The sequence below is a fragment of the Canis lupus genome, chromosome 35 (assembly GCF_011100685.1).
Source record: "Canis lupus familiaris isolate Mischka breed German Shepherd chromosome 35, alternate assembly UU_Cfam_GSD_1.0, whole genome shotgun sequence".
Lineage (NCBI taxonomy): Eukaryota > Metazoa > Chordata > Mammalia > Carnivora > Canidae > Canis > Canis lupus.
Genome location: NC_049256.1, coordinates 5,256,574 through 5,284,537, shown reverse-complemented (window position 1 = coordinate 5,284,537; position 27,964 = coordinate 5,256,574). Strand labels below are relative to the sequence as shown.

The window sequence follows — 27,964 nt, the reverse complement described above, 5'->3', positions numbered from 1 at the left end:
CTCCCCGGGCGGGGGCGGCGGGGGCGGCGGGGGCATGCGCGGCGCGGCATGGCCTCGGCGGTGTTCGAGGGCACGTCGCTCGTGAACATGTTCGTGCGCGGCTGCTGGGTGAACGGCGTCCGCAGGCTCATCGTGGGCCGGCGCGGCGACGAGGAGGACTTCTTCGAGATCCGCACCGAGTGGTCGGACCGCAGCGTGCTGTACCTGCACCGCAGCCTCGCCGACCTGGGCCGCCTGTGGCAGCGCCTCCGCGACGCCTTCCCCGAGGACCGGCCCGAGCTAGCGCGCGCGCCGCTGCGCCAAGGTGGGGCCGGTCGGGCCGGGCCGGGCCGGGTCGGGTCGGGGACGCGCGCGCGGAGGGGCCGGCTCCGGGGCTCCGGGCGCTCCGGCGACTCCCAGACCGGCCCCGGGGCCCCGTCGTTGGCCGGCCCAGGGCAGGGGGGTCCGCCCTGGGAGTGCGCCCCTGGAAGGGCTGCGCCTCGGGTCCCCCCACCTCCCCCGGGACGAGGATGCCCGGCTCCTGGGGACCCCCAGGGGGGAAGGGGCCCGGGAAGCCTGCGGGGCCCCGAGCAGCCTCCCCGCCCTCACCAGGTGCGGCACCTGCGCTCTGACCACGCGCTTCACCTGGGCCGTCCTTCCCCGTCTTCCAAGCGGGTCGCGCGGCCTCCGGGGCCTCTACTGAAGCTCAGGCTGCTGGAAACTAGTCTCCTCAGCTGCTGCTCTGCCCCCAGGTCCTAAAGATAACCCCTCCGTCCCCTGCTGACTGCCCCGCCCCCGTGTCTGAATCCTGTGGGTAATTAGCCCAGTTCTCATGACACATCCTCTGGCAGACGCGGCCTTTGGAAAGGCTCCCAAAGCCAGCAAGTTTGAAAGCCCCGAGCCACAGGGCCTGCCTTTCGCGCTTCTCCTGGCTCCCCAGATGCTCACGTTCTCTGCCATTCTGGAGATGGCTTAGTATTATTCCAAGCGGGGCAGCAGTTTTCCTTGGGTTTGCTGTTTGGGTGTGTATGTTGTACTTTCTTTATTTTATTTTTCTTTTTAACCAATGAATGCCCACAAAGGGGAGCTTAGATGAAGAAACAGCTGACGCGGCGACTTACATCCTTGCTGCAATGAGACTGGCCATTAACAAATTAGAGCCCCTGCAAGCTGGCAGGGCAGGTGACCTTCCCTCCCCTCCCCTCCCCTTGCCAGGTCGCACTGGGGTCAGGTGGCACAGCTCCGCTGTCGCCCCAGGCAGGCCAGCTGGCTGGAACTGGGCTCCTCCCCTGTAACAGTACTATTCCTACTTTGTTTTGTTGTTGTTGTTGTTGTTGAGGATGAGAATGCCTTGCATAGTGTGTGGCCATAGTAGGTCCTCCCTGCATGCTAGCTGTTATTGTCACCCTCGGCATCAGCTGCTTCCGGCAGGGCTTGTGGCCAGTGTGGAGGAGGAGGAGGCCCTGGGATCTGGTAGTGAGAACGACTTGCCTGGGGCAGGAGGGTGCTGAGTGACAGGCGCTGGACCTGCCTTGCACACGCCCTGGCTCTGACCTCTCTGTGCACGTGCTGGATGTGCTGGGTCAGTTCTGGGTTCCTGAAGTGTAGACACGGAGAGTGTCCGTGAGGAGTGAAGTGCTTACAAGTGAGGGAAGGTTTAGGAGGAGGGGGATTCCCAGGGAGAAAAGAAGACTCAGCGGGGTAGGATAGCTGCTCAAGTGTCCCAAGGAGGGAGAGACTGTACTGGGTGTTGGCTGTGCTGCTGGGGGAGGTAGGGGGTGGTGGAGGTGCTTAGGAGAAGACCAGTGGTTGGGTGGGTGGATCAGGCTCTGTGCTGCAACTGTTGGCCCTCTTTGCCTGGGCTGGAGTCCTGCTCACAGAGACCTCCGTGAGGGCTGGCCCAGCACCCCCTGGAGGGGAGGACATGGGGACCTGGGACCAGAGGAAGGGCTGCCCTTAATTCTTTATCCGGGTCTTTGATTCTTTGCACGGTGGCGCGCTGGTACTGCACCCCCCTCCCCCCCAGCACCACTTGAGTTTTGTTGTACAATCCCAGGGGAAGCCCTTTTTCTTTCTTCGGTTCTTTGAAGTCCAGGGAAATTGTTTGTTCACGGAGTCACATATCTAATAGTAACGTAGGAGAAGAGTCTACTTTATTTCCATGCTGATTTATTATTTGCATTAAAAGACGGTCTGGATAAACACGTGTAAATACAAAAGGCAACCGGATGCGTGTGTTGTACGGGGACTGCCAGGTTTTCTCAGTATAATACCCCATCAGATTCTCTGGCTGGAAATTTATTGAACTACTTCTGGGCTGGGCTAGATGTGCGCTCTCCACTCTTATTAACGAGCTTTGTGAGCAGCTCTGGGTTTCAGCGCTCAGGCTGGCAGCAGGCTGGTAGCTCTTATACGTGTCTGAGTGAACCGTCTCGCGGGGTGAAAGCCTTGGCCCCGGCTTGCATTTTGGAATCTGCCTGCCATCAAGGGGGTGCTGAGCCCTTTTCCTTAGTCTCCCAAGTATTGCAGTGAGGAAGAATGTTTATGTGGAGAGATTGTGCTTTTTTCTCCCTTTTGCACACCCACTGTGGTGTTAGACTCAGCAACCATTGATGGGCCTTGAACATTTCACAGCAGCACACGTGTAAAGGCACATCAAGCCTTCCACGCGTGGAGGGACAGTGCTCACTCACTTACCTTCCTGGCCTTCTCCTGGGCAGGGCTGACCTCAGGACTTGTCCTGCTATGTCCCCCGTCCTTTTTTCTTAGAATCTCAGCTTCCTACCTCACCCCCTTCTTCCTCTGGATCTGAAGCACCCACCCCAGCCTTTCTCGTGCCCCAGCCCAAGGAGATGGAGACGGCTGGTTCCTGTGGATATCGTGGATGTTATATTGGGGGTAACCAAAGGGTTCCTTTTGGTTTTTCTACACCCCACACCAGTGGGGCTGAGTCTTTAGCCTGAATTCCCTCTACATGATACTTACGTGGTTCAGGGTTTCCTGACCACGCTCACGGTCTCCTGCCTGTTCCGTCTCTGACATCTGGGAAGGTTTGCACATTAAAGCAGACATGCAGAATCTCTGATTGACTGTTTGGGGCTCTTTGACAATTTTGATTTTGTTTTGTTTTTATAGCACCAGTGTCAGGCCTTGTGAAGTCTGAGCCATCCACGTTACCAGCAAGAGATTCTATTTCCAAAGTAGTCAGTGATCTTTGATTCTTAATTACTGTGAGATCCAGCATTTCAGTTTCACATTGATTCATTCAGCGAGTGTCTGCTGAATGCCAGCTATGTGCCAGGCATCATCATTCTAGGTGGTGGGGACCCAGCAGTGATCAGAAGAGACCAAAAGAGCCCCTGTCCTCATTCTCCTATCATGATGAGGAGAAATCCACCGATCAACAAGATAAATAAATAATACATCAGACAGCGATAAGTATTCAGAAGGAAAAACATAAACAAGGAGAGGGGCTATGACTTCTAGGGGGAGGAGTTAACTTTCCTCCAATAGGGTTCTCCAGAAAGTCTCAAAGGAAGTGATTTGAGTCCAGACCTGAAGGAAGGGAGAGAACAAGCCGCTTTATCAATACCTAGGACCGGCGGCTTCCAGTAGTGAGGAGGAGGCCATCCTGGCTGGAGCAGGGGGAGGGATGCGGGGAGTAGGTGATCAGGCCAGAGGGAGTGGGCAGGTCTGAGTGTACTCTGGCTTCTGTGCTGAGAAAGACTGGAGTGGGGCAAAGGGGAGGCCAGGAGATGGGGGTAGGGCCAGGTGCTAGGCTGTCGTGCCAGGTGCAGCTGCAGGTATGAAAAGTGGCCAAACCCTGATGTGTCTGGCAGGGAAAGGCAAGACATTTACTGACAGCCCAGATGTGGGGGGCAAGGGGTGTCGGGACCAGTCTGCAGCTTTCAGCCTGAGAAGTGGAACCTGCCCCTCACCGGGAGGCATGCGGGCGCCTACGGGAGGGCCAGTAGCGGGACTCAGCTGGAATGAAGCATTCCAGCATTTTCTCCAAGTAAGGCCCATCACTGAGGGCCTGGGCATGTGCTATCATACAGGTCCGTGTCGTCCCTGTCACTGAGGACGCCCGCCTAGCTGCGTGCTCATCCACGCTCTTAGAGTTGAGTTTCTGGGGAGCAGAGTCAAGGCACCCAGGGTAGTATCGGAAAGGGCTGGACGCAGATGCACGTGCCCAGCTCCACGCCCCCCCCCCCCCCCCCCCCGTGCTCCCTGAGCCTGCCCACTCGGTCTCTCAGGGGCCGCAGGGGAGGAGTCTGTTCCCTTCCCAGCACTAGAGGGGAGAACACCCTGTAATGTGGGAAGATAAACTGCAGAGCGGCTGGGCCCACTCTCCCGGTGAGAGTGGCTGGGAAACGATCGGCTGCCACTGGGGTCCGGGGCAGCAGGCCGTCTCTTGCTGCGTCCTGTTTGGCTCTGACACGCCCCCACCCCCCCCAACACTGTGCAGTGCTCCTCGGGAGGGCCTCCCGCCCCTTCTGGCGGGCAGCTTCCACTTCTCAGGGGGTTTGACTCACAGGTGTAGTTTTGGATCTCCTCTCGTACGCGGCGTGTGCACCGGAGAGCTTTCCCAGGCCCCGGGCGGCCCGGCCCAGTGCCACGTGTCCCCCTCCCCGGGGCCTGCCCTTCTCTCTGCCCTCTGCTGCGTCCCCTTCCCAGAGGTGCACCCTGCTGCCGCCCGGTGCTCCAGGGCCCCCTCCTTTCTCTGCAAGTGGCCACGCGGCTCAATGGGCTCTTGGGCCTGCGATCCTGTCCCATCAGATCCCAGAAGCAGCCGTGGGCCCCGAGTGACCCGACCTAACCTCGCAGCTAGAGAAGGAGCCGGTCAGAGACTTACATCGGTGGTTAGGGAGGTCGCTTCTAGGTCACAGTTACTTTCCACCGCATTCCCAAGGAGACGCTTGGCCTGCTTCTCGGCAGACAGCCTGGTGAGCCTCCTGGTGGCCCCTGGCTGCCCCCGGGCTGGCCCACAGGGACCCAGGTCCCCTTCCATTTTAAAACAAGCCTGGGCCTCATGTTTCTCTGCTGTTTGACAAACACTCCTCTAAAAGGCAGAAGGTGTTTCTGCATTGTGAAGGGTCAAGGAGAGGGAAGCTGCCAAGTGCCGGTGGAAGGTGACCGCGCCATGCACAAAAGTTGGTGAAACTACGGGGATTTGATTGTTTGCCACTTCTCAGCAAAGCTCTGGAGTGGGGGTGGGGGTGGCGTTCTGGAGAGTGAGGACTGGCCGGTAGTGAGCGTGAACCCCGCATGCACTTTGCCCAAGTGGTCTCGGCCACAGGCCGCCCTCTGTGGCGTCCTGGGGACCCAGTGCCGGACACAGCAGGCTGAAATGCGCGTCCTCACCAGGGTTGGCGTTGCTGGTCCACTGAAATCGCTTTTTATTGCTATTTGTGCTCACTTTTACTTTCCTTGGGTGACAGTAGGCATCCACTGGACACTTTGGGTTGTCATCACTGAAGACTGGTCCCCGTGTCCGTGCCCTGAGCAGCTCCCCGGGCGTTGTCCTCTCCTTGGTGGGTGGGGCGAGGGGCCTGCGCGCCATTCTCTTCTGCCAAACTGAGGCCTCCCACTGCGGTGGCAGCGCAGTGGTGTTGCGCCCCAGCACAGACACACGTGCTGTCTGACGTTGTCCTCCACCCAGATGCCTCCTGTCCACCCTCCTTACCCCACCCCCTACACTGAGTCATGACTGTGAACAGAGCCACTTAGCCCTTCGGCTAATTTATACTGGCGAGTTTTCATATTTGTATTAAGAACAAAACATCTTAATCACCCTTTGCTGATACGCAACTTAGAATCAGCAGGAAAAATCGTAGGAGCAGTAATTGGACAGAGGGTAGGGAGGGCCCAGGGTAGGAACAGCGTGGTTAAAACTTTTACAGACAGTGTCTTAACCCCACTAGAAGCCCATCCTGCTTCCTGGGGAAGAAAATCCCCAAGGCCCTGCAAGATTGGGGATACAGGGTGCAGGCGGGAGGGGTAGTGACTCCCTGGGGGGTAATGCACGGTCCCCGTGCGAGAGGCTCAGGCCGAGAGGTTGAAGGCATGGTCTTTGGAAGCAGACAGGTGAGCATTCAGATGCCCCTGGCTCTGTCCCCTGCTGCTAGAGCAGTGACTTCAGGCAGTTGCTTGGTCCCCTGAGCCATGGGTGCATGATTGATGAAATCGCATGATGGTATTGCGGGCAGGGCTGCAGGAGGACCCAGGCAGTGACAGCCACCGGGTACCCAGAACCATGCTGGACACCCCTTGGATCCTTGGAGAAGTACTTGGATCCACAGGGAAGCCTCTTCTCTGTGAGAGCTGCCGGCCTTGGACGGAGGACCCCAGAGCTTTTGTCCTTTGTTCCGGAACACGCAGCGTCCCCACCGAGAGCCATCCAGGTGGGCGCTCATTGGTCCAGCGCCCCACCAGCTGCTCCTGATGGCATCCTCTTCCTGGTGGCCCCCCATCCTGGTGTCCCTAGGAGGAAGGGGTGGTGATAGCCCCTGCCCAGGCTAAAGAGAGAGCCCACAGAGGGGCTCGCCACCGTTACCTCTGCGGGACCCCTGCAGACGGAGCCTGTGGCCTTATTGATCCAGAAACTAGGATTTGGTGCTTGACGTGAATCAGGCTTGGGGACTGTGCTCCGGGGGCAATGTCCCAAGGGGCAGGCGCTGTGGAATCTCGGGGCAGGTGTATGTATCACTATGAGAAGTACAACTGCCAAGTGGGTGGAGTTCTTGTGACCGGAGCCGACGCGGCGAAGCCCTTAACGCGGGTTGCCAGGCCCTGCTCGTTCAATCCTCGCCATCTGGCCTCCTCGGGGCCTACGTACGTCCTGACTCTACTGCCTGTCGCTCTCCTCCCTGCCTGCCCCCCTGTGTCTGCTCACCCTTCAGGCCGCCGACCCTGGAGAGGGTGGTCCCCCGCTGTGAGTCTTCCTACCCCCTGCCCCCCGCCCAGGTGACACCCTACTCTTTGTGGCCAGCGTTTGCCACATGTCCATCGTCCCGGCTAGCAGGAAAGCTCTGGGGAGCCGGGGGTCCTGCCCGTCTTGCCCGCCACGGTACCCCTGCCACGTGGTAGGGCGCTGGGCGCAGAGCAGGATCGGCGGGTAGCTGAGGATGAGTGGGGGAACGCGTGCTTCCTGTTTTGCGAGGATGGTGTGGCCTAAATACCTTTGATGTTTGAAGACAGACTAGCTGACGAGTGGCTTCTGACATGCACTAAGTGGGAACCTCAGTAAGGGAATCGGGCTTTTATGGGGAGAGCATAATGAAGAGGCACCGGGAGGAGGGGCCCAGGAGGGGCCCGGGAGGGGCGCCGTCCAGGCCAGTGCGTTGGAGCCCGGCTCCCGCTCTCTCCTGCCCATACGAGAGCACGTGGTTCAAGGGAGCACCTCGCAGGTGCAGGAGGAAGCAGGGAAAGGAGGATCCTTTCTCAGCCCCTCCTCGGATCCTCGGGGAAGTACTTGGATCCACAGGGAAGCCTCTTCTGTGTCGTCCTCCTCCTTCCTCTGCCCCGCTTTTCATTCTCGGAAAGATGCAGAGGAGAGCTTAACCGCCAGCAGCATCCCCACCTCCTCCCGCCAGGTGTGAGCATCGCCAGACGAGGGCAGCCTCGTGGACACGGACGGGGAACCCGCTGGGCACCACCAGCAGCCGGGAGCGAGGGGCAGACAGGGTTTCTGTCCTTCCAGAAATGCTGTGTGAGGCCACACACACGGGAACCGGGAGACCCGCACAGAGTCGAGTAACCGTGGGCTCCCGGGGACTTAGGACTCCCACTGGGATGCTTAGGTGTGCGCAGGGTGACCAGCTAGGGTACGCTCCAAGGAAGATCACTTCTTCCTCTCCACTTCTTGAATGTCGACTACCTGTTTAGGAAACAGGTACATAGGAAATCAGCGTTGAAAATGTCCCTAGAAGATTTAAAGTATTCTGCTTCTAAAATTCTTGCCACACGCCACCCTTAAAGAACGCGTACGTCTTTTTTTTTTTTTTTTGAGATTGTACTTATTTATTCATGAGAGACACAGAGAGAGAGAGAGAGAGAGAGAGAGGCAGAGACACAGGCAGAGGGAGAAGCAGGCTCCATGCACCGGGAGCCCGACGTGGGATTCGATCCCGGGTCTCCAGGATCACGCCCTGGGCCAAAGGCGGCGCTAACCGCTGGACCACCCAGGCTGCCCAAGAACACATATGTCTTATGCATGCAGGATGACCCTGCTCTCCTCACCCCACCCAAGCCATCTGCCTTGCTGTTTAGTGTGTTGATGGACACATTTATTAAATGGAAAAGGAACTCTTTAAATGTAATTTATTATTTGACTCCATTTGAAAGTTTGCTTTACAGAAAATTTCCCTAGGGCCCTATGGGGTGAGTGTCCTTCAAGACACTCGTGTTCCTGGGGTAATGGGCACTTCTTAATGTGCTTTCAAAAGGACACTCTTCCTTCCCAGTGGATCCAAGAGGCACCTTGTCTTTATTTCTGGAATGACGGGAGAAGGCACTGAGGTGTGATTCCAGCATGCTGAGGCGAGCTGCAGGGGAGGCCTGGCGCAGGTCCCAGAGGTGTTCATCCCAAGGCCTCCATTTACTGAAAATGTGGGACTTTGTACCCAGGGTTTCTGAGCTTAGGAAACTGGTTTGTTCACCTTCTCCTCCCACTGATAAGCCTTTGTGCTGACTCCAGCATGTTCAGTTTGGGTTCCAGGAATAAGTCGGGTGTTTATGTTTGCATAAGGAAGCTAATCCTGAAAATCACAGACTCACATTTGGGGTTCCTAATTTTTTTAAAAAAGATTTTAGTAGTTTATTCATGAGAGACACGGGGCGGGGGGGCGGGGAGAGGCAGAGATACAGGCAGAGGGAGAAGCAGGCTCCATGCAGGGAGCCCGATGGGGGACTCGATCCCAGGTCTCCAGGAACACACCCTGGGCCAAAGGCAGATGCTCAACCCCTGAGCCACCCCGGGCGTCCCAGGTTCCTAATTTTTGATGCTAAACTAGTATAGATAGAAAAGGGCACCCTGGCTGCCCATGGCTAATCGATCTTTGGCTCCCCGTTATGTTTAAACCGGCGCACTGTGATTTTATATACGTTCATGTATACGGGTCTTTGGGATCCAGATCTTTAATTGTTCGAGGCCGCTCTGGGTAAAACCTCCACCCCGCAAACCAGGGTGGAAGAGGAATTTTACAAATGGAGGTTATATTAGTGACTATGCTTTTATCAGAAATTAGAAAAATTCCCCGGGGGGCTGTGAAGTCTTGGGAGTCCACTTGTTAACAAGACGTGCGGGTGGACAGGCCTCCCTCCGGGCCGCAGCAGGCGGTCCCCGCGGCTTCCGCGGAGCACTAGCATCCCCTGCTGGCCACGTCTGCGGTGACCGCCTCCTAACCCACGGCCGCGCGAGATCGCCAGCATTGCCCGCCTGCAGTTTCTGTTATTAGCATCCCTGTCCTGACGCGGAATCTCGTTCCCTCCACAATATTTAGAACATAAAAGCCAAAAGTATTTATGTTATTGCATGGAAGCCTGTTTTTGAAAATAAGGTTTCAAATAGTTATCTACCATGCACAGTTGCTATTTGGAAAAGCTTTACCAGCCATTAAAGACCAAAGCTGCTTGGTCACAAAGGCAAGATAAAGCAGATAGGGTCGGAGGAGACCTCCGGGCACATGACACGTGTAGGGTGACAGTCCTCCATGGGCTCGCTTCCTGCCACCTGCCCCTGAAAAGTAACCCAGTGTCCCACGTGTGCATCCTGCTCACGACTTCACCTTTCAGCTGCTGTTGCATCTTGAGAACTTAGGATAATTTGGGGTGTCGCAGCAGGTGTTTAGATTTTCCACCCATTGTGAAACTGAGAAATCTGGAGGGGGGAACCCCAGTGAGTATGAAATTTTGAAATGGAGATTTCTTTCATATATGCACTGTGGCCGTTTTGGGGTCGGTCTTCCTGAAGAATATTTTCCTAACACATTTAAGGCACCCGCCATCTGATGGGAGGCACTTTGGAAACAGTTGAGAAGGAGGATGTCCAGGGCGCCGGGAAGAAGGGAGAGGCGGGTGGGCCAGGCTGCAGGGAGATGCTTGGAGAGGTGAGAGCGCTTCATCCCCGCGCAGGGGGCATTGGGGGGCTGGCTGCCAGGAGGGGGTTCACAGCGTTCAGCTGGATCCGTCATTCCCTGACTCTCTCAGCCTTTTATTGGCTGAGGCCCTTGCGGGGCGAGAGGCCTGTGCTGCTTGGTGCCTCATAGATGCCTTCCCCCAGAAAAGGGGGACCACACCTTAAGAAAGCCGATCCAGGGCAGCCCGGGGGAGGGGGCAGTGGTTTAGCGCCTCCTTCAGCCCAGGGGTGATCCTGGGGACCCGGGATTGAGTCCACGTTGGGCTCCCTTCATGGAGCCTGCTGCTCCCTCTGCCTCTGTCTCTCTCTGTGTCTCTGTCTCTCTCTCTCTCTCTCTGTGTGTCTCTCAGGAATAAATAAATAAAATCTTAAAAAAAAAAAAAAAAGAAAGAAAGCAAGCCGATCCACATTGCCAGCTCGGTCGCCACCGGGGAAGCTGGAGCAAATGATAGTGTGTGCCCCCGCTGAAAGGTAATCATCTGTCATTTCTGTCCTCGCAGTGAGTGATTCCAGCAGCTTCCTTGGCCTGGTGAAGTTTCCTCGGCCCCCTTCTGTTCTGAGGCGTGTCCACGTTTCCAAGGAGCAGCGTCTGGCTGTGGCTAAGGGGTGTGCAGGCAGGTGGCGGGGGCAGCTGGCCCTGCTCGCCTCCACGGTGCCGCCGGCCGCTGTCCTGCGAGGCCCGTGCCCCAGGCGGCCGGGCGAGCGTGGAGCCCAGGAGCACGAGCGCGGTCCTGCCCGTGCACGATGGGCCACCCGCGGGGGGCGGCTGCGGCTGGACTCCGGGCTCCCCGGGCCACCCGCCTCGGCCAAAAAGCAGCCGACGAACAAGGACCCCCTTGCGAGTGTTGGGCCCTGTGCTGACGGATAAGGCGGGAAGACGAGCCGCGGCACCTGCTCCCCTCGGCTGTCTTGGGGGGGACTTGGGGAGACCCAGAGGTGCAGGGGCAGTCGCAGTGCTGAGCGGTGAATGCTGCAGGGGTCTGGAGAGATCTCTGGGAGTCCAGAGGCAGCTGGGGTTCCGCCGTCTGATGTGGTCAGGGTTTCACAGAACAGGTGGCATGGGTGCACCCCTTAAGGGGTGGGTGGGGTGTCCCCACATGTGAGCCTGGAGCTGGGGCAAGGTCGGGGGGTTGTGTTTGGGTCACGTGGACCTTGGAGATCGGCACGAGGGTATGGGGGGTCGCAGGGCACAGAGCTGTGAGGTGCGCTGGGGCCAATCGGGGGTGGGGGGTACTCCTTGCCCTTTTCTGCTTCATTCCAGAAAATAGAATACCCTACCAGGAAGATAGGGTTGCCAGATAAAATATAGAACACCAAGTTCAGTTTGAATTTCAGATAAACGGCAAATGATTTTTTTTAGTAGAAGTCTACCCATGATACTATTGCATTACTCACTATTTATCCGAAATTCATATTTCACTAGGTGTTCCGTGTTTTATTCGCTAAATCAAGCCATCCTAAAAAAAAATTAATATATAGCAGAATGTATTTAACCAACTGTATATGTAAGTTTGAAGTTAGGAACCCAACTACGGGCTGAACGTTAATTAAAGACGTAACCAAAAATATGTCGCTAAGACAAAAATGCATGAATTATAAACCTCTCTATAACTTAAGGTCATTAAATCATGCTTTATTTACTAGAAAGCGGGTGTAGATACGCTGCATGCACTGACCATCCAAGAGGCGAATTTTCCTACAAATGTGCTTACAGAATATAAAAACGCAATAAAAAAAAACGCAATCACTGTGTCATAAACGTGATTGATTTAAAACCTGTATCCTAGAGGTAATGAAAGTTGAACTTTAATAATAGTTTTGTTCATTCTAGAATCGAGAAGCACTCGGTGGGGATGATTAAATAAATTGTTCCCTCTTTGAAAATGATGTTTTGGAGGGTTTTGCTGTGTAGACTCCCCTTTTCCTGTGTAGACACCCCTGTAGGAAGCAGATGGTGAAAGCATTTTGGTGCAGAGGGCAGCATAGAGTGCGTGTGCATGTGTGCGTGTGTGTGTCCGAGCAAGGGATTTGGGGCCTGGGGAAGAAGCATCCTGAGAATCTGGCACTATTTTCTTCCTTCTCTCCGCTTCGCACACTGTGCAGGGTGGCGTGGTGGGGCCTGGTGACCCGAGGAAGAGGGGAGAGCGTGGAGAAGGCCCAGTCCCTGTGACTGCGGGGGTGACTGGGGGGGTGTCACGCTGGGGTGTGTCCCTGGGCTGTGTGGACAGAGGCCCCAGGCTTCTCAGCAGGTGAGCCACGGCCCCCCAGCCACCTTAGGGCTCCTGCCCCCTGAATAGCAGCTGGCTGGCCTCCCGGGCCTGCGTGGCTGAGGAGGGGACAGGACCAGACAGCCGCTCGGACACCGAGGTGGCCGGTGCTGTAGGAAGGTGAGGGAACAACTCCCTAGAAGTTGTCCCGGATGTAGGCCGGTGTGAAGGATCCCCTGCTACAGCCCAGGCTGTCAGACATGCCCTGGCCCTATGTTTGGGGGGCCCCGGCTCCTTGGACTCTATGTTCTGGGCCTCTTATTTCAATTAACGTCATTTAGGAAATTAATTGCATTACTTATGTCGTCTCAATCAATGAATTGCCTGAAAAGCAAGCCTTTCTCCTGCAAAACCAAACCAAACCAGACCTGAAAAACTTAAACTCAGCAACTGATGCTGGTTCCGGGCTGATTCCAGCATCTGGTTTGGTCGTGGCTCTTGGGGACCGTGTTGCTGGGTCCCACCGAGGATGGCGAAGAGGCCAGTGTCCGTGGGAATGTCATTCCTGCAGCCCGAGAAGTCGCTGTGTAGAAACCCACTGGGAAAACTTGCGTTCCTCACGCTGCGGAGGGGAGGCACACCTGGCCCGGGCTGCCGGCTGTAGCATCCTACAAACACCAGGCTACACTTCCTAAGGGCCGCTCAGGACCCCCTTACCCGTAATGCAGGTCGTTGTTCAGATTCCTAGAAAGTGCTGTGAGTCATACCCACTTTGGCAGTTTTCTGGGTAAAGGTCGGCCTTTTTCCTCTTCCAAATGCAGCATTTACATGACCTGTCTGAACACGGCCTCCATGTGCATAGGCCCTGGGGGGAGGTCAGCCGAGGCCAGCCAGGCAAGCCCCCCTCCCCTTGCGTGGTTGGGGCTGGGCAGGTCCTGGGCAGCCTCCCCTGGCCGCAGCTCCCTGGCCAGGCTGTGGCCTCGCCCGGGGGCCTCCGGGGCTGGCCCAGACTTTGATCCCTGGCCTCCGCCTACCTTCCCACTCATCCCACCGTCCCCCGGCTGCCAGACTTCTCCTTGTGGGTGGACGTCGTCCACCCCAGCACACATGTGAGTCATTCATTAGGTCACTGAAACTTGGAATGAGGTTGAGAGCTGGGCTTTCAGGGAGAGCTGTGTAAATACTCCCGGGCATCTGGTGGAGGGTGACCCGGGCAGCAGCCTCCTTGTCACTGCGATGTCTGCTGCTCTGTGTTCAACGTAGGAGCACGTTTCCTGGTCTGGTTCTTGGACTTTAGGCATTTCTGTCTCAATTCTAGGACTGGTTGCCATAAAGGATGCCCACGATATAGAGACCAGGCTTAACGAGGTGGAGAAGTTGCTCAAGACCATCATAAGCATGCCGTGCAAAGTAAGTACGATCTGGGCTGGGCTGGGAGTGGAGCTGGGGACGCATCTGCCAGCTTCCCAGTAACCGACCCGCTTGCTCGCTTGCCCGCTTAACTGCCTGCCCCCTGCCTGGAGGTATCAGACCTCAGGGAGGGGCGGCTGTGACCGGGGGAAGGAAGGCCTCTGCGGGGTCTCGGGGTCTCATGGCCCTATTGTTTTCTCCTTGCTAAGAAGTGAAAGTAAGGGGCCAAGGGGGTATTGAGTAGGAAGAGACATGGTCCCTCCACGGCCTGGTCTTTGCGTCCTTGCCTCCGTTCCGAAGCCCACCAGTCTTGCAGAGAGTGTTTTGGAAGAAGGTGGATGGGAGCCAAGGAGAGGGCTAGCATCCACACCAGCAGACGGCCTTTAAATGAAGTTTGCTAGCTTTGTGTGGAGGAGTGATTAAGAACCCGGGTGGACTTGGGCCCGCCTGAGTCCCGGGACGTCCGTTTCCTCCGCTGTGCCTGGGGAAAGTCAGCGCACTCGGTTTATTGTAAGGGGAAGGGACATGTGTGCAAAACACTGGTGCGTACCAAGTGCTCAGAGGAACTCAACGTTGCTTCCAGTAACTCCATCCTGTCTGGCCCTGGGGCCTTGCATTTTTGCCACGTGAGGCCATTCGTAAATGGAATACGGCCTCATCGATGTGGTCGGTTCCAAGGAGCGTCTGAACAGTGGGGGAGGGGGGCATTAGGATCAGACCAGGGCCCCTCGAAGGACGATTGGTTTTTAGTAACTAATGCACTCCTTCCCAGTATTCTAGGTCAGAAGTTGTGCTCACCTTCTTTGAACGATCTCCTTTGGATCAGGTGTTAAAAAATGACAACGTACATAAAATTCAACCCAGCTTTCAGAGTCCGGTGAAAATCTCAGGTAAGAGCTGCAGGGGAGGCGTGGGGGCTCAGGGCTGCTGTCGGTAATGGTTTTCCAGTTCACCATCTCATGGCTGGGCACACTTTCTACCCTTGGGATCTGGAAAGACGATCCAGAAGAATGATAAGAGTGGGTGGAGGCTGTTACCTGATTTTATGAAACTGTGTTTTCTATCCACCTGCCTGGAGTTTGCACTTTTCCAGTTTCCAAAGCGAGTAACTTGGTCTATGAATGGGAACCTCCTTAAGAAATGGTATAATGGGGGACGCTTGGTGGCTCAGTGGTTGAGCCTCAACATCTGCCTTCGGGCTCAGGGCGTGACCCCGGGGTCCTGGGATCAGGTCCCACATCGGGCTCCCGGCGTGGAGCCTGCTTCTCCCTCTGCCTGTGTCTCTGCCTCTCTCTCTGTGCGTCTCTCATGAATAAATATATGAAATCTTTAAAAAAAAAAAAGGAATCGTGTAATGATGAAAACATTAATGAGGCATTCGGAGGCGAACTACTGCCATCAGCTGTCTATCCCGCTAAATAAGATAGTTCACGAAACAGCCGCAGTGAATGCGGCTCTAGGGCCCCAGGACAGGCCGGGGAGCGCGGTTCAGATGTCACCGGCGCTGGCGCTGGACCATGCCTTCAAGCACCGAGGAGGCGAGTGGCGGTGGCAGTAAGAGCGGACGGCAGCCGAGGGGAGCTGCGGGGCCCAGCTGGGCGGTAGGTGCGAAGGGAGGGCGCGCTGCCACTTCGCCCTGTTCGGTAGCTTCCCGCGTCTGGTTGCACGTGTTGTTCAAAAACTGGACTTTTACTGTTTGGGTGAAAACGCTCCATCCCAGGAGTTTCAGACACGGGGCTCCCCCAGGCAGTGGAGAGTCGGCGTGGCTTGGTCCGAGGGGCGGCGTGAGAGGAGGTCTTGCAGGGGTGTGGCCGGCGCAAAGGGAGAAAAGGCGGCTGTAAGAGGACATAGAGCTGGGCCAAAGGAGGGCCTTGATCTGTAGGGGGCGGGGAGGGACCTGCGTCCAGTGTTCTATTTCTGAGCAGAGGAAGGAGGAGAGCAGAAGGGACAGGGCAGGAGGGAGACCCAGGACGGTGATGCAGAACATCAGCAGAGGAGAGCACGTCCGAGCCCAGAGCTGCATCCGAGGAAGGCATTGATGGGGAGACGGACAACAGGTCGGGATGGTGGCAGTGACATCCCTGGTAGAAAAGTGTACTTGCTGAGCTACGTGCCACAGCAGGGATGAGATTCCTAATTGCGTGCGGGGACAGGTGGAGAGGGGGGCAAGTTGTGGGGGCGTGCAATGGGAAGCATATTTAGACATGACTGCGTGTGGGCAGGATGGCTGTCAGGCCTTGGTTTGTTGGGGCCTGCTACATCTGATGTCCACCCCACATGGCTTCCTGTGTGTTCTTAGGAAGAAGAACAGGGGTGTTTGGGCATCCCTCCTTCGCTGGCACCTAGGATCCAGAACCCTCTTTATAGGAGAAATGGTGCCATTTATCCTGGTTGGCTGTCTGTTGACTCCAGTCTTATAGGATGCAGGTCTAGGACCTTAATTATCAGTGCTGGTGGGTTTTCCATGCTGTCACCTAAAGCCTGGGCAAGTCTCTGTTCTTTGGTCCTGAGCAGGAGCGTCCCAGCACTGGTGTCTCTGTTTTGCTTTATTTCTTTCTGTTTTGAGCACATAGGAGAGCAAAGAGCAACAGAACTGTTTGGGGGCCTTGCGTTGGCGACAGGAGCTGGACCCTTGCTTTGGGTTGACCCTGAGGGCCCCAAGCACGAGGACGGACCCAGGCTGCGTGGGGTTGCTGCTGATTAATTCCTGGAGCGCAGCAACCTGGAACGTTCCCAGCCCTCTGTCCGCTGTGCTGTTTTGACCTGTGGCTTGGATGAACGCACGACCCATGTTTATCCGAAAGGGCTGAAAATAATGCGGGGAGATTTCACAGGGATAATTGTAGCATCTCATGTGAGCTTTGAAGTGCATTCTCCGGGTCCGTTCGTGAGGGCTGAGGACAGGTTTTGGCTTGCAGGGACGCTGCCGTGGGTGGCAGTGGCTGCAGCGACTCTGGCTCCGCACGGCGCGCTGCGCAACGACCAGAGCTGCCTTACGACGGGGTCTGTGAACACCTAGTGCAGGTGGGTTGCTGAAAGCCTCAAGCATCCCCTCAGAGGCCAGGGGCCCCGCATTCTTCCCAAGGGGGGATGCGGGGAGAAGCCTCTCCCCCACGTCCAGACCTGAGATTCTCTGTCTCCCGGAGCTTCTCCTCTTCAGCCACCCTGGTCGCTTGGGCACCAAGTCCGAGGCTTCTCCCTTGGAAGCTTCCAGCCTTCCCGTGTTTGCTCCAGGCCTAGCGGCCCTCCCGCTACCTGAGTGTGCAGATGTGCAGGTGGGGAGGGGGCATTTCCCCCAGGACATGAGATACACTTTCCTTATTCACTGAGTGACGAAATAAATATATTGAGACGATGAACCATGGTCAATTCCAAACTACTTTTTGGTGAAACCTGTGTCTACAATGGCACTAACATCCCTTTGGAGAACTGGTCTACCATGGACAAGCCATGTTATTTAGTCTTGTTCCCCTTCATGGGTGTTCACAGATTCGGGGACCCCCGGGCTCAGAGCATCAGGCCCTGGAGAGCGCCCCCCGCCCCCGGAAGCATCCACGCGCCTCCCCTCAGCCTTCCCCCTGCCCCAGGACAGACCCTGAATGCTGAGCCCGGGCATCCCGGGACTCCGACTCCCTGGACTCACTCATCTTCTCGAAACCTTACGTTCATGATAACAGCCGCGGGCTCTGGTCGTTCTGGGCATGCCAGATGCCAGAGTGTGGGTCGCTCTAGCTGTTTGATGCTGTCACCTGTCATAGCGCAGGCCCTCTGCTCCAGGCCCTCAGCCTCCCCCTGCTGGGGTTTTGCTGGGCTGTGGGCCCCACTTCCTTCTGCTGATCTGATCTCACAGACCCTGCCCACCCAGCCTGTCCTGCTAAATGCACTCCCTCGGGCAGCGCCTCGGCCTGCAGCTCCCCGCCTTCCTCCTCCCCGCTCTCAGATTTCTTAATGCCTTCTTGGGCTGCTGATGTGGCACCGTGGGGGACAGCTGCTGACCTAGGCTGTCCCGGGTGTCTCTTTGCACCCAGGCGTGCACAGAGGCTCTGAAAGCACAGCCGCTCCTTGCACACGCGGAGGGGCGGGGTGGCCCGGGCTCCGCTAGGTGGCGCCAGGCACCAGCCACATCCTGGGGCCGCTGCCAGGGAGACGCTGAGGCCTCCTGGGGAAGCGGGGGCAGCCTTACACAGGCTTCCTCCCCTGAGAATAAGTGTTTATGGAATCAGAAAAACTTACACATAGTTTTCTACACGGTGGCCGGGTCTATGCTTGAAAGGAAGCATAAAGGAGCACCTGGGGGGCTCAGCGGTTTGGCGCCTGCCTTCGGCCCAGGGCGTGACCCTGGGGTTCTGGGGTCGAGTCCCACATCGGGCTCCCTGCATGGAGCCTGCTTCTCCCTCTGTCTGGGTCTCTGCTTCTCTCTGTGTCTCTCATGAATAAATAAGTAAAATCTCAAAAAAAAAAGGGAAGCATAAACCCCAGTCGTGATCCACCTACTTGATATAATCAACATACACTCCCCAAATCTAATTATTCAGATTTTTTTTTGGGGGGGCGGACAGGCTGGAAATGAATTCTAATTTCATATTTTATTCACCAAGCATCTGTACAATCTCAACCTTAATTTTCACCGTACGTGGTTAGTCCAGGTCGCCAGTTAATTAAAAGGCAGTGCTTTGGGTTCTGTTCTATCGCTGGGCTACACTGAAAATGTGATGGGAAAGAGGATTTGGACAGAGGGAAGCTACAGTGCGAATGCTTTCAGGACTGAGCTAATGTCTGCAGAAAAAGAACATAGGAATTACGGAACTGAAGGAATGATGATGGCCTATGGGGCACATGAAAACACGGCTGCAGCAAAAAAGAAAGAAAAGAAAAATCATCACCAAGCACACACCACTGTAGTGCAGTTGACCTTTGAACACAGGGGTTAGGGGTTTCTACCCCTTGCACAGTCAAAAATCCACGTACAGGGCACCTGGGGGGCTCAGCGGTGAGTGTCTGCCTTCGGCTCAGGTCATGCTCCCGGGGTCCTGGGATCGAGTCCCGCATCGAGCTCCCTGCATGGAGCCTGCTCCTCCCTCTGCCTGTGTCTCTGCCTCCCTCTCTGTGTCTCTCATGAATAAATAAATAAAACCTTTAAGAAAAATCCATGTACAATGCTGACTCCTCCAAAGCTCAACTATCGTAGCCTACTATTTATTGATCAGAAGCCTTACCAACAGCATAAACAGTTGATCGACAAATATTTTGCATGTTATATCCACTAGATGCTATATTCTTACACAAGTAAGCTAGAGAAAAGAAAATGTTATTATGACAATCTAAGGAGGAGGAAATACGTTTATAGTACTGTACTGTATTTCTCCCCAAAAAATCCACATAGAAGTGAACCTATGGAGTTCAAACCTGGTTTGTTCAAACGCCAACTGTCATTGTTGCGGGAAGGAGCCTTTGGTAGAGGCTAAGATGAGCGGGAAAAGTGTGAGGAGGAACAGATTTTGCACAGCCTCAGTGCATCTCCCCCGAGATAACTCGTTCACTGCAAAGAGTCGTAAACATGGTGACGCTCCTCATGCAAGTGATGCTGAGGGACATCCCAGGAGCAAGGCCTGTTGACGTCACACAGCCCCTGACGGATGCGGGGAGGGGATGCGTCAGACACGCGGTGGGACTACGGACAGAGTCACTCCCCAGCCCGTTTCATGAGAGAGGAGGAGAGACCAAGGGACCACCAGGGCTTGCACGAAACGAGGCCGCGGCAACGCACACAACAGGGACCCTGGAACAGAAGGAAGGGACAGGAGTGGAAGGGGCTGCGATGCCCGAGTGCAGGAGGTATGTGGCCAGATCCAGCTCTGATCCCTGCACCCCAGTTACGGGCAGTGTCGGCATCGCCAGCAGGGGCCGACGGACACGGCACAGCTCTGTGCCGTTTGGGTGACTTTTCTGAAATTGAAAATCAGCTCAAAATAGTCCAGAAACGGCGAAGCAGAGCTCCGCGTGTGACAACAAAGTGAACGCAGGGAAGCAGCTTGAAAGCGAGCTGCTTCGTGGAACAGTCACGGAGGGGATTAAAACAAGTCCCCGGGCCACTGGCTTTTGCTACAGGTGCTAAGCGGACTTCTGGGACATCCGCATTCTGTGCAGGCTGGAAGAGACGCTGCAGAGCTGAGCACACCCTGTAACCCTAACAGTTTCTTCAGTTCTGTCTGCGTGGCCCGGCAGACACGAGGTGCTGGCGACAACAGAGGCGTCCCTGGCGTTTACCCAGAGCCCCACCTCGTTACGTTCTTTACAAATGCCCGCTCGTTTCATCGCCACCTGTGCTTTTAGGCTGAGTACCTCATGCCCATTGCACAGATGAACAAAGTGAGCAAGCGGGAACCTGCTCCCGGGCACGAGTAGCAGAGCTGGAGTTTACAGCTGGCCTTTCAAACAGTTAAACCACACGATTGTGAACAGAGGTTTCTTTGCAAGGGACGTTAAGGAGTGATTTGTTACAAATCTGTTTTGGGGGGGGCTGGTAAAGACTCCCATTTCTCAGACCTTCAGATGTCATGTGTAAGATAGATTTTTTTTTTGCATCCAGAAACGGGGCACCTGGGAGGCTCGGATGGTGCAGCGTCTGCCTCCCTCTGGCTCAGTCCTGATCCCGGGGTCCTCGGATGGAGCCCTCCATCGGGCGCCTGGCTCGGCAGGGGGTCTGCGTCTCCCTCTCCGCTCTCGCTGTCTCGCAAATAAATAAATAAAATCTTTTAAAAAAAGAGAGAGAAAGAGAAAGAAATGTGCTGCACTGACATTTGTTTTCACATGTGGGATTTTCCCCTCCAAAGTCCCTTAGCAAAGGGGTGGGAGACAGGGCTAGAGGCTGTCAGCAGGCTGGGGTCTCCTGTGCGTCTGAGACAGACACATTTGAGGCAGAGTTAGTGAAAAGTAATACAGAAAGTGGTTCTGTGCTGTTGCACGTTTTGATTCGCGAGGCGGGGGACTCTTGGTCTTTCTTATTACGATGCAGTCATCTCCGGAGTCTGTCCCCGCAGACTTGGGTAAACATCTTCTCACACGTAGGAATGTCGTTGACCCCCAGGGTTCCAAGCACTGACTGTGCACAGTTCTGGTGCCCCCCCGCCCCCCCCCCCGGCTCATGACTTCAGGCCCTACAGGGGAGGGCAGGGGGGCTCCGGGTGGGCTTCAGCCCGCAGGGGTGGGGAGGGCAGGGAAGAGCCACGTGCGGATGCCACCCATGGTGCGACTAACCCTGCTGGGCTTCAAAGGACCAAGGAGACGGGAGGTGTCACTTCTGCAGAGAGTCAAGTGGAGTCGTAGCAATTACTTGGCCGATCTGACTGCTGAAGAGTGTTTTTCCCTGTGGGGGTGAGGAGGAAATCTTCTCTTTCTCTTCCTTCGTTTTTGTGTAGTTTCCCTACTTCTCTTGGCGTGGAGTGAGATTCGACCAACTGAGAACCAGGTAGCTGGGAAGATTAAAAATAAACAGGAAGTTACAGTCATACTTGGGAGAAAAGCACAGCCACGCATGGGAATAAAATAATCTAGTATAATGATAAGATGTAAGAAAAAAGAGAAAAGCAAACAATCCCCCCGACTCCCGTGGCAGATGCCCTGGAGACGGTGGGCAGGGACGGGTGTTCCGCCGCCTGGGCCGGGCCGGGAGGAGCGGAGAGCTGGCCTGAGCTGTGTGTTTCTGTTTGTGAGGCCCTGAATGGGAAGAGGATGATCCTTTGGATTTGAGAATGCCCCGGAAATTTGGAGTTGACTTTAAGCATGTTTTGGAAGGTGAGGTAAGCGTGATGGGAGAGGACCGGCAAGGGCCAGCTAGGAGCTGCGGTTAGGGGCTGAGGCAGCCTCTCGGAGGGCCGGAGACCTCCAACACCAAGAACTGGTCACGGGCAGCAGCTCAGTTCTCGCAGTGCATTTAATCTACCAAAGTGACAGAAACACACTCCCTGGGGAAATATAAATAAAAGCTACAGCAGACATTAGAAGTCAGTCAAGCCACATGGGCTCCTTATCCTTAATGGACCAGATGGTGTGATGGAATCCAGAAGTCCATGGGAGTCTGGAGTGGAAGGGATCCTTGGAGATCACCCAATACTGTTCTGAAGTCCTCCAGTTGAGGATACAGAGTCCCGAGATCGTGCAGCGGTTGGTTGGGCCGGGCTGCGGTGTCCGGGCTCCCAGCCTGGGCCATGGCGGCCTGTCTTCTCCTCTCCCGGTGCTGCCTAAGTACCAGACTTCCACCCTCTGAAGCTAACCCCACGCAGCTGGTGTAGACTACAAAGACGCTTTTTTTTTTTTTTTTTTTTGCTGGCCTTTTTAAATTACCAAAATTTGTGCATACTGGTTTAAAACATTTTTTAATGATTTATTTATTTATTTATTCATGAGCGACAAGAGAGAGAGGCAGAGACGCAGGCAGAGGGAGAAGCAGGGTCCCTGCGGGGAGCCCGATGTGGGACTCGATCCCGGGACTCGATCCCGGGACTCCAGGATCACAACCTGAGCCCAAGGCAGGTGCTCAGCTGCCGAGCCCCCCACGTGCCCCTGCCCATTTGGTTTAAAGTGCATCCTGATCTCAGTTGCCCCTCATAGCGAGCCAGGCTGGTGGCCGGTGCCATCCCCGTCTCAAGCACAGGGAAGATGGGGTAGCCCGTGCAAAGCGTTACGGCAGCGTGTGATGGACCCAGACCGGTGGACGTGAGCTCAGCACTCTGTCTAACCCGGCTTTAACCCACTGGGGGGAGGGGAGGGATGTGCCTCTGGCTTGCACAGGGTCCTCAGGTGGGGCTCCTGTGGAGGTTGGCGTCATGTGGCCGAGTTCCAGAATGGGCCTCGGGTACAGAGCGTCCTCTTGGGGTGTGGGGGAGAACTTGGGGCAGTAGATGGAAGGGGAAGTAGGGAGATGGGCATAAGCCCAAAAGCTCAAAATCTGGCCCATCTCGAATCTTTATTTTGTTGCTTTCATTTTTCAGAAATCATGAGGTCCAACGGATTTTGCTTAGCAAACACGGAAACCATCGTTATCGACCACAGTATACCAAACGGAAAAGACCAGCACCTGGGTGTGGACCCAACAGAGCATTTGTAAGTGCACGGATTTGAATATGGCTTTATAGAAGGGATCCAGGGACTGCCAGCCGGCGCCAGACACTGGAGCTCACTGCCCAGACAGCTCTAGACGAAGTAGGTATGGCCAGAAACACGGAGCCATCCTACCTCTATTTGGATATTTATTCATTTATTTATTAAAGATTTTATGTATTTATTCACGAGAGACACACAGAGAGAGGCAGAGACACAGGCAGAGGGAGAAGCAGGCTCCATGCAGGGAGCCCGCTGTGGGACTCGATCCCGGGCCCCCAGGATCACGCCCCGGGCTGAAGGCAGACTCAACCACTGAGCCCCCCAGGGATCCCTGGATACTTATTTAAAGCATTTGCCTTTTCCAGAAGACGGCGAGGGCTTGGTTCGTAGACCTTGTGATCCGTGACCAGGTGGCTGGCTGTGAGGCGGCACGCAGGGGAAGTTGCCAGGTGTCCAGGGCCGGGCTGTGCTGGGCAGTGGGGAGGTGCGGGGGCCGTAAGCCTCCTCGCTCCAAGGGCCTGGCCTTCTGCAGGGAGAAGTGTCACCTGCATGGCTTCACATCACAGGGCTGGAGGTTCTCCAGGCTCTGAGGGGGCGTCTCTCTGGCTCCGGGCTGGAGGGAGCCTGACCCTGCCGGGCCTGCTCTGAGGGGAGGGAGGATGTGACTGATTAGTGAAGGCGGGAAAGCCGAAGACCACCTTCCTCTGATGAGAGACAGAACTCCTAACCATGACAAGTGCTGTAGGAAAGCCCAACACCTGGGGTCCCTGGGAGGCCCAGCCTCCTGGGTGCACTCTCCGTCAGGTCCTTGGGACCTGGCAGGCGGCAGCTTGGGAGGACACGACAGCTTGGCTTCTGCCACCTGGCGGGGCCCACCCCAGGGCTCTCCCTGGTTCTACGAGCTCCAGGAAGTGATTTAGCATCTCCTGGCTTCTCTTCTCCTCGCAGTGGGGCCCCACGTGCTCTCCTGGGTCACCGTAAACATCTCAGATGGTGACGGTGGGATGCCTGAGCCTGCAGGCAGCGCTGGGTGCCCAGCGTCTCCCCGTGGGCCCATGAGCAGTCCAGCCCGGGATCCAGGGCCTTGGAGTTCCCGTCCTGTCCCCCCGCCTGCCCCGAGCTGCAGATAAACACGCACGAGGACAGGCTCCCTCACGACACAGGTCATGAAGCGCTTGGGTTAGAGGATATGCTGCTCAGGCTGCCGGGGATGGCCCCCTCTGAAATGGCCTTGTCCCTGGCGTGCCCTGCCGTGACAGCCACGGCATCCACCCACCATAGGCCTGTGCAGAGAGCTCACTGGTTGAGCTGCGGGCTGGCGCGGGGCGGGCACCAGGGCCCAGATGGCTGCGCATCAGGTGCACGACCTGAGGACAGATGCTTCAGCTTCATTGGACGAGCTTCTGGTGAGGGGTTGCCTCGATGGGGGAGGGACAGGTGGGGGCCCCCTCATCCTGAGGGTCCTGCGGGTCCTGGCTCTCACTCCGCAGTATCCCAGGGCAGCTTTCCTGTCGGCAGAGGCCTCAGAGGCCATCCTGCCCCCCGCCACGTTTGCAGGAGGTTGGGCTGCGAGGAGTTCTGCAGAGGAGGCAGGCATGCAGGCCCTGCTTGACCTCCCCTGCATCTGAGAGGCCTCTTGGACCTTGCCAACGGTGGTTTTGGGGAGGAGACCGCACGCCCTGTAATGAAGTTGGGGGGCTGGTCTTACCTCCGTGCACCTGCTGCCTCAGAGGCTGCGCACCCTGTGCCCGGGCCTAGGGCTCCTTCTCCCCAGCCTTGGGCTCCCAGGGCTCCCAGGGCAGGTGGTGCGAGGAGGAAGAGCCGGCCCTGCCCCTGGCCCTGCTTCTACCCCTACCCCTGCCCCTACCCTTGCCTCCACCCCTACCCCTACTCCTGCCCCTGTCCCTACCCTTGCCTCTATCCCTACCCCTACCCCTACCCCTGCCCCTCCCCTGGCCCTGTGATGGATGAGGGCAGGCCCCACACATTGCCACCCCCTCCTCACTGTGGACGGAGAGGAAAACGTGCCTCTGCACCTTTTCTGTCTGATTTCCAACCTCTCCTCCACTTTTAAGCGAGACTGAGAGGAAGTGTGCCCCCCTCGGGCCCGTCTGTCCCCAGGCTGCCGCCCAGGCCGGTGGGCCCTGTGTGCAGGGGCTGGGCCTCTCCTCTGCCCCCACGCGGCCCCCTGGCCCAGGCGGAGCAGTCGCCGGCGCTCCCCTGCTCGGTTCACGGTCCTCCTTCCTGGTCACCCCAGAACCTTCCCGGTGGAGCCCGCTCGGCCCTGCTAGTCAGCGAGGCCAGGACGGCACAGGGACAGGAGTGCGCTGCGGGCTCCCAGGGCCCTTCCCGCCCCCGGACGGCCTCCCTCCGCCCACCTCCGCGCTGCCCGCTTAGTCTGGGCTGATCCTTAGTTGAGGAAAGTGGGAAAAGCACAAGCAGCATCTCCGCTCCCCTTTCTGGGGAGAATGTCCTTCAGGTACTTGTGTGTCTTTTCTAGCTTCCCAGGCCGTGTCTGGGTGAGACAGGAGTGGAAATGGTTTGGGTTCACGGGGGAGTGAGTTCAGGAGGCGTCCGTCACCTTGTGCCTGGAGCACATATCCTTCCTGGCACTTCCTGCCCCCCCCACGGACCACCCGTCCCCCACCCCGTCCAGCAGGAGCCCTCCCCCTGCCGGGCCCCCTGCACCCCCGCCCCAGCTCCCCGTCCCCCGAGCCTCCAGGGCACACGTGCCACAGATGCGGTTGGCGCGAGCTTGTGGCCTCGGGGGCTTTCCTCACTGGTCCGGGCGGCGGCCTGCGGGCCAGCACGTGGGGGGCTCCCGCCCCGCAGACGGTCCCCTGCCTTGCTCACTGCGCGTCCCCGGAGCTCGACACAGCGATCCCCAGAGAGAGAAAAAGAACCATCGTGGGGTGCGTGGGTGAAGGAAAGCGCAGGGAAGACGGTGAGCGCGGACAGCCTGTAAGGCAGCGGCGTCCAGAGCCGTGATAGTCTTTGGAGAAGTGCCCGCTGGGGGTTAGTGACCCTGCTGCTCCCCACGCCCCCAGCACTGAGAAGACGGTGCCCACGGGTGGCGCGAGCCCGGGCAGCGGGAGGAGCTTCGTTGAGGCCCTTCCACGGCGCTGGGCACTGACCCCTCGGCGCCCTCCTGCCACGACCTCCCGCCCTTCTCTCCGCTTCGGGGGGGGGGGGGGGGGCCCAGCGCTCACCTCTGGACGTTTCCGTTGCAGGTTTGAGAGTGGTGGGGAGTTCAGCTCCGAGCTCGAGGATGGCGACGACCCAGCAGCCTACGTCACCAACCTGTCCTATTACCACCTGGTCCCCTTCGAGACGGACATTCTGGACTGAGTCTCCACTGGGCGCCCCCGGCCCCCCACTGCCGGCAGCACAGGCCCGGGTCGGGGCGGCTCTGCGGGGCCTGCCGGGCCGGGGGGCCTTCGGGAAGGAGGCCCGACCCCAGGTCGCCCGCAAGTGGCAGCCGGTCACCGAGCCTGCTGCTTCTGAGGGCTCTCGTCCCTCCCGGTCTCTGCACGCCCGGACCCGCTCCCCACCCGGGTGACGGGGAGCCCAAGTGCCTCAGGACGTGGGACGTGGGACGCCGGACGGCCGGGCCTCCGGGGGGAGCCCTCGCCTGGCGCAGTGGCCCACGGCCTCCCCCGCCGCCCGCCACCGCCTCGCACAAGTCGCCGAGCCCCGGTGGCAGGCGGGGGTGTTAGTTAATCCAGGACGTCCCCGGAACCGGGACGTGTGGCTTGCATTTCTGTCTTTCATCTTCTCCCCGGAAGCTGCGGGATCTGTGTCAGCCCGAGGGCTCTTCACAGAAGCTTCGTGGAGAACCGTGTTGGCTCCGCAGACAGACGGCGTGGCCCATCGGGTGCCCGTGAGCGGGACTGGGAGGCGCTGGTTCTCCTCAGGAGGAAGAGTTCCCGCCTGGCCTGCCAGCAAGTCTTCAGCCCTTCAGCCTGGGGACAGAGCTGTCCCCCACCCCCCAAGGCTGTCCGAGCTGCTTACCGAGCCCTCAGTGACGTCATCGCCACGTCGACCTGCAAGGAGGGGGTCGTCAGGAAGGCACCGAGCCCCCCTTTGCCCCTGGGGTGCGGGCGCCGCGGGTCTGGGCTCTGTGTGCTTCTCTCCTCACGGTGTCTACTAACGACCAACATTTGCTAATGTAAATAATAGTAAATTATTGAGAATCCTAATTCTTTTACACAGTCTGTTTTTTAATCTATTTTAATTAAATAAAGCATATTACTCTACCCGTGGACTTAGGACATTTGGCTCTTTTTGTTCCCTGCCGACTCCGGGCTGGCCCCGAGCACCCTGGTCCCGTCGTCAGGTAGGAAATGGGTCCTGTTCTCACCCCAGGGAATGACCCGTCCAAATGGAGAAGTGAACAAACAGCTTGTGTTTTTGGATTTTTGTTTTTCTGACTGAGGGTTGCCTCGTTCCCCCGGTGCCTCTCGGCAGCCCCAGGAAACCTCCTCGGTGACCCAACTGCCGAGCACTTGGGATTTCCATGGGAAATTCCAGCTGTGCTCAGTGTAAGGCACCATCCTGCTTTCACGCGGGCTGTAGGGGGGCCAGGGGGTCAGCCAGCTGCCTCTCTGCCCTTGTGGCGTAGATTCCGGGCTTCCCGGGGCCAGGCGGCCTGCCCAGCTAGCAGTTAGGGTTCGAATCCTTCACCGTGTTTAGTTGGTCATTATCTATGGTTCCACTGTCCTTACTCCCCCCAGGGGCTTCCCCCTTGCTGTCCCAAAGCTGACCCGGCTCCTCTGCACGCTTGGGCCAGATTTCCCCACCAGGGCCCAAGGTTGGCCTCACAGGCCTCCTCTCAGCCTTCTTCAACCAGGAAGCCTCACTCTTTCCCATCAGTGCACCATGACATTTCCCAACCAGGACTCAGATGTTTGGATATTTGTTTTCCTGGGAAGCACATCAGAGCATTCTCTGGCTTCCTATTCTTTTTTCTCCCTGAAAACACACAAGGTGGGTTCATTCTTCACGTTGCCATGTTTGAAAGAATCTGAAGGACAGGTAATATTTCTCTAAGCGCAGTGGTGCCTGGTGGCTGGCCCTCAGCCTCACCATGGGAGGGCCAGAGTGGAGTGCTGGGGTGGGAGCCAACGTA

General features: G+C 57.1%; 1 protein-coding gene across 3 annotated transcripts; it reads left to right on the top strand.

Annotated features, from left to right (window-relative positions):
* The first annotated feature begins 12 nt into the window (after window positions 1–12).
* PXDC1 (PX domain containing 1) lies at window positions 13–27,100 on the top strand. 3 transcript variants are annotated; one of them, XM_038584048.1, is made up of 5 exons: window positions 13–304; window positions 13,643–13,734; window positions 14,507–14,624; window positions 22,725–22,836; window positions 24,118–25,433. In XM_038584048.1, exons 1-5 carry the CDS (start codon window positions 49–51, stop codon window positions 24,446–24,448), a joined length of 909 nt encoding a protein of 302 aa, XP_038439976.1. In that variant the 5' UTR covers window positions 13–48; the 3' UTR covers window positions 24,449–25,433. The 3 variants fall into 3 exon arrangements, with proteins under 3 accessions (XP_038439976.1, XP_038439979.1, XP_038439978.1); XM_038584051.1 differs by lacking the exon at window positions 24,118–25,433 and adding an exon at window positions 23,202–24,103 and having other exon boundaries at window positions 19–304; XM_038584050.1 differs by lacking the exon at window positions 24,118–25,433 and adding an exon at window positions 26,067–27,100 and having other exon boundaries at window positions 25–304.
* Window positions 27,101–27,964: the final 864 nt, after the last annotated feature.